Here is a 6,176-nt window from a genome sequence, read left to right on the forward strand (position 1 = left end):
TTATTTTAGTTTTGATATTGTACCCTATCCTGATATCCTCTATTTGTTTGATAACAGGATTCCTACTTATCTTTTATTTTTGTTATTTCATCAAAGGAAGCCTTATTTCCTTTCTTCCATAAACTACTCTTAAGCTAAGAATACCAATGTGCACTACCTGTTTTTTCTCATCTTCTACATTTTTCAAATGTCCCATTCCAGTACCTACAATTGTGGGACAAATGCATGTATCATCTGAATAAAAGAACAGAACTGTCTTCCTCATGATCACTAGACCATGAAACATGGGCTATTTGTCTATAATATTGGGAATTTGTTGCCTCCATACATTCAGCACTGGAATGCAAACCACAGGTCTGTGGTTTGAGTCAACCAGCCACTCTTTGGGAGAAAGATGAATCTTTCTACTTCCATGAAGTTTTAAACCCTCAGTAACTCTATACAGGATTGTTATGAGTCAGCATTAACTTGACATCCTTTAAAAAGAAGTCTAAAATTTTGCCCTATACAGGAAGTCTTGATGGAATATTTAGTGTTTAAAATATATATTATTTATAAGGAAGAATATAAAGTACTGAATCTTAAACTGGGGGCCAGGGAGGGAGAGAGTAAGGAAATAATAGCTTAGTTTTCTTTCTTTCTGTGTATTATTGTGAGGTTTTCATATTTCCCTTTTCTTACATGAACTTCTGAGTAACAATCAGAAGCAATAAATGTCTTATTTTTCTCTTTGAATGTCATTTTAGAATGAGATTATCAGAACCATCTGCAATGTGGGAAGTTGATCCAAAACTGATTGTTGGGAACATACTCTGGGAATTGGATTTCAGTTATTTGGCATAAACATTTAAAAAATGTACGAGAAGCAAAGTTAGTTTTTCATAGTCAGACCATATGTTTGGAACTTTTAAAAAAGCACATAACAAAAACAACTAAATAAAGTGAATTGAGTAAGTGTGACTCTGATTTTGATTCATTGGATATGACTTTACATTTTCAATCACCGTATGAGGTGCTTCAAACACTTTGTGGAAAAATGGAATTAAAAGATAATGGAAGGTTTACGTGAACGTGTCAAAGCCCCCTTATATGTGCTGTGCATAACTTAAATTCCACTATAGCAAAATACACACTTGTATTAAAATGTAAGCATTTTACCAATCAGAGGCAAATTCTGTTTTAATACTTGATTTATACTTTAATGTTTTATTATGTTGTGATATCCTCTCTTCCACAGCAGGCACTTATTAGGTCTTAATTAAAATGTCATGTACGTTGTTATATTGTAAAACTTAACATAAAAGCAAAGTTTTTTTTTAGAGAGCAATGTAAATGACCAAACTCATAAACACCAGGTTCTGCTGGGGAATAAAGTCTTAAATATTTGGAAGCCTTTATTGTGAACAGTGAAAAGCTAATTGGTATTTAAAATATTTCTAAGTATGAGAATCTGCATTGAGACTATCTCTCTTCATCAATGTAATAAGTAAAATTTGTCGCTGTTGTTAAGTGCCATTGATTCCATTCCATCTCACTGTGACACTGTGTGGGGTTTCTGAGGAGCATTTAGTAGATTTGAACTTTGTGGTTAGTGGTCCAGTACTTAATCTACAGTGCCACACCAGGAAACCAAGTAAACTTTAGATTCACCTAAATTTGAAAAGAATAGGTGAAAAGATTAGCACAATGGTAATATTATTAGAGTATCTGCAAAATAATTTTGAATATAAATTATGAAACAGTAGAGTTGTCAAAAAATATGTTTTAAAATGTAATATAAAATATTAGATGTAGCCTAATCTTTATTTTTAAAACCAGCATATTTAAGTATGGCTAAAAAAGAGAATAAAAGGAAATATTAAAACACATTAACCATGATATTTACAGAAACTTTCTTTTAAAATGCCTCTTTAAATTTTCTAAATTTCTGTAGTGAGCCTCAATTATTTTGAGAAACAAAACAAAACACAATACAAAAACAGAACAGCGTTAGTTTATACAGTTTGCCAAAGATGGTGTTCAGGTGTAATTTTATCTTCCTACCATGGACATATGTGTGACACTTAATGAGATTGGTGATATCAATTAGTTATAAGAAACTATCCCTTGGCTCCAAACTGCTGAAAAACAATAGAGACAATTAACATTGAAAGTAATCATGCTATCATTTGCTGAGGAGACCAACTCTATTAAAAGTAGTTTACCATAATAGGAACAATCTTCTTGAGATATAATATCTTTTTGTTTGTTTGTTTGTTTACGTGTTTGTTTTTTCTGTTACTAGTACTGGAATTCTAACCTTAGGAAAAGCTCTGGACAGGGAAAGTACTGATCGCTATATTCTGATCGTCACGGCTTCAGATGGCAGAGCAGATGGGGTGAGTACAACTTATTCCACAACTTTTCAAAATAGTATTAAAGAAACTTAGAATCTCACAGTCTCGTACTTTAATTTGGACCAGTAATGAATTTAGGAATCAATATTTCTTTTTTTAATTTAGAGCACGTTCTTATATTTACTAGAAATGCTTTATTTTCTACAGTTGACTTTTTAAATAAATGAACCTATACTCTGAATCTGTTATAGTGTTGAAATTTTTGACATGACATATTATAAACATGGAGTCCTGGTGTGGCACTGCAGGAAAATGCACTAGACCGCATGGTCAGTTTGAGCCACAAGATTGACTGTTCATACCCATCAGATGCTCCTCAGAAACCCTATATAGGGTCACTATGAGTTGGAATCGACTTGCTGGCACTTAACAATTAGAAATTTATGATTGTATTTAAACACGGGTTGTGAGGAAAATAAAATCTTCCTCATTTTAACAAAGATTCTCTTTTGTCTGATTATCACACCATTCTGAAATGCATTCAGAAATTTTTGTATGTTATTGTTGTAAAGTACCTTCTAGTCGATTCTGACTCATCAGACCTCTGTATAGGGTTTCCATGGAGCAGCTGGTGGTACTTTTGTCTATTAGTGTCTATTTCCTTTAATCTGCCACTTTGGTACAGAGACAGGATATTTGTGGATAAAGATTGTGCAGCAATTAGGAAACCAATTTAAATGATTCAGCAGATGTATATAGCAACAGTCACAATCCTGAGTAACCCTTGAGGACCTAAGTGGTTTGAATAAATGCTGTTTCTTCTGGATATTAAAAAAATTAGTTTAAATTGATTTATCAGTTTGATGGATTTTAAAATCATTTGTCTGTGTCCTTTCAAACTATCCTGTTCACAACAACCATGTTTCTGATTTTTAAGCATTATCATTTTTCATTGTTTGACAAAAGCTAGTTTCCTTCTTTGTTCTTTTTGTTATGTGCTGTTTAGGTGCTTCTGACCCATAGCAACCCTGTATAGGGTTTCTGAACAGTGTCTGGTGAGTTTGAACTACTCACTTTGCAGTTCAAATCAACTTTGAAGTTCAGTGCTTATTTATAGCGATACACCAGGACTCCTTCTTTAGCCAGTGCTTAGGAGCCAACTAAGCACTGTTGTTTGGACATAATGTTACACTTTGTATAGGTTCATAGGGCTCCTGGTGTGGTGCTGCCATAAAAGCACCTAGATGTCTAACTGCAAGGTTGGTGGGTGGTTTAAATCCGTCAGTCACTCCTTGGAAATGCTATGTATGGTCGCTATGAGTCCTAACAAACTAGATGGCACACAACAACAAAAACAACATACGTTTATAGCCAAATTTTACCAAAAGTCTTTACTGAAAAGACTTTCTCAGAAAATTTCATTATGATTAATAATGTAAATTCATACATGGGAAGTTTTATTATCTGAATTTAAAGTGACATAAGGATTTAGAAATTAATTAATTTTGATAATGAGACCTGCCCATCAGAAGCTTTTGGATATGTCTTCATTTATTATATGAATATCTACAGGTAGTGAAATAAATGGAACAGTTTTAAGAAGTAGTAAAGCCAGTAGAAGAAACTCTGGTAGCGTAGTGGTTATGAATTGGGCTGCAAACCGCAAGGTCAGCAGTTCAAAACTACCAGCTGTTCCACGGGAGAAAGATGAGGCTTTCTGCTCCCGTAAAGATTTACAGCCATGGAAACCCACAGGGTCACTATGAGTCGGAACTGACTCCACGGCACATAAAAACAACAGTAACAACAAAGCTAGTAGAAGGCATATAATTAATAGAAGAATGAAGGAAAATAAACTCTAAGATTCTTTTTTTATATATGTAATGCCCTTGCTGTTAATAATGTTTTCATCTTACATGTTCTGTTGCTATTGTCAAGGTTTTCCGTGGGTAATAATTCAGAAACAGGCTGCCTCTCCTTCTTCCCTTTCTGTCTTACTCTGGAAACTCCACTGAAACCTGTCCACCATAGGTGACAAGTTTATCTGGGTGATGGCATAGCTTCCAACATCACAGCAATACACAAGTGACTACAGTACAAGCTGACAGACAAGTATTGAAAGATGAGCTCCTCAGGTTGGAAATTAAGCAAAACAGGACTGCGGAAGAACTGCCTCCTCAATGTAAAGTTGACCATGATGATGTGAATGGAATGAAGTGTCCGAGACCTTCATTTGCTGACGGGGCATAACTCAAAATGAGCAGAGACAAGTGCAAATATCCACTTATAACCTGAACATGGAATGTAGGAAATATTGTTGTTGTTGTTAAGTGCCATGGATTCCATTCTGATCCATAGTGACACTGTATAGGGTTTCAGAGGAGTGACTGGTGAGTTTGAACCACCAGCCTTGAGATTCAGGCAGACTTTGTAGTCAGTGTATTAACCCACAGCTCCACACCAGGACTCCATAGGAAGTATGATTCTAGGAAAATTCAAATTTTCAAAAATTACATGGGACATGTAAAAGTATCATAGGCATTAATGAGCTGAAATGGACTAATATTTACCATTTTGAATCAGACAGTGATGTGGCTTACTATGCCAAGATTGACAGATTCAAAAGGAATATCATAAAAAGAGCATTTCATGATCTATCTTGAAGTACAATACTGTCTACTATAGGATAACATCCAGACACCTATAAAGAAGAGCTGAGTCCTGGTGTGGTGCTATAGGATATATCACTGTGCCACAAGGCCAATTTGAACCAAAAGGTTGGCAATTCAAACTCACCAGCCATGCCTCGGAAATCATATAAAGGGTCGCTATCAGTTTGAACTGACTCAACTACCTACAACTAATAACAACAACCAGCACAAGGAAGAGCAATAAATTATTCAAATTATGCATCAACCACTAAATTCATTGTTGATGTAATTGAAGAATTATTGTACCAACTTTTTCATGAGGAAGATCCAAGACCACAACTTTCGATATTTATTATACCTGAACATAAAGAAAACAAGAATCCTCACCACTGAAGCAATAAAGTGACATCATGATAAATAGAGAAATGATTGAAGTTGTCAAAGATTTCATTTTGTTTTAATCTACCATTAATAGTCATGGAAGCATCAGTCAAGATATCAAATGACTTATTGCATGAGACAAATCTGCTACACAGACTTCTTTAAAGTTTTGAGGAACAAAGACATCAGCTTGAGAACTAAAGTGCACCTGATTCAAGCCATGGTATTTTCAGTAGCATCATATGCTTGTGAAAGTTGGATAGTGAATAAGCATGACCACAGAAAAAATGATGCATTTGAGTTATGGTGTTAGAGAATAATACTGAAAGTACCATGGAAATCTAGAAGAACAAACAAATCTGTATTGGAAGAAGTACAACCAGAATGCTCATTGGAAGCCAGGATGGTGGGAAATCATCTTTCAGACTTTGCACATATTTCCAAGAAGGTCCAGTGCCGGGAGAAGGCTATCTTGCTAGGTCAAGTGGAAGGTCAGCGAAAAAGAGTCTGGAATTGATCAAACATGCAATCAAGATGTATTGATAATTACTGGTGATTGGAACGAAAAGATTGGTAACACAGAGGAAATATCATTACTTAGAAAATATGTGCTTGGTAATAGAAATGACACTAGAGATAGCATGGTAGAATTTTGCAAGACCAATGACTTATTTGTTGCAACTATGATTTTTAAACAACAAAAAAAGGCAGATATATAAAATGGACTATGGCAGATGGAGTATATAGGATAAAATTGACTACCTCTGAAGGAAAAGACTGTGAAAAAGCTCAAAATTATCAACCAAAA

General features: G+C 34.7%; 1 protein-coding gene across 3 annotated transcripts in view; it reads left to right on the top strand.

The window, feature by feature from the left end:
• PCDH15 (protocadherin-related 15) overlaps positions 1–6,176 on the top strand; it is a 1,066,306-nt gene that overhangs the window by 703,044 nt on the left and 357,086 nt on the right. For all 3 annotated transcript variants that reach the window (XM_006831105.1, XM_006831106.1, XM_006831104.1), the window contains one exon: positions 2,285–2,378. In XM_006831105.1, the coding sequence (XP_006831168.1) occupies positions 2,285–2,378 (94 nt within the window). The remainder of the gene's footprint in view (positions 1–2,284; positions 2,379–6,176) is intronic.

Source organism: Chrysochloris asiatica, unplaced genomic scaffold (genome assembly GCF_000296735.1).
Source record: "Chrysochloris asiatica unplaced genomic scaffold, ChrAsi1.0 scaffold00003, whole genome shotgun sequence".
NCBI lineage: Eukaryota > Metazoa > Chordata > Mammalia > Afrosoricida > Chrysochloridae > Chrysochloris > Chrysochloris asiatica.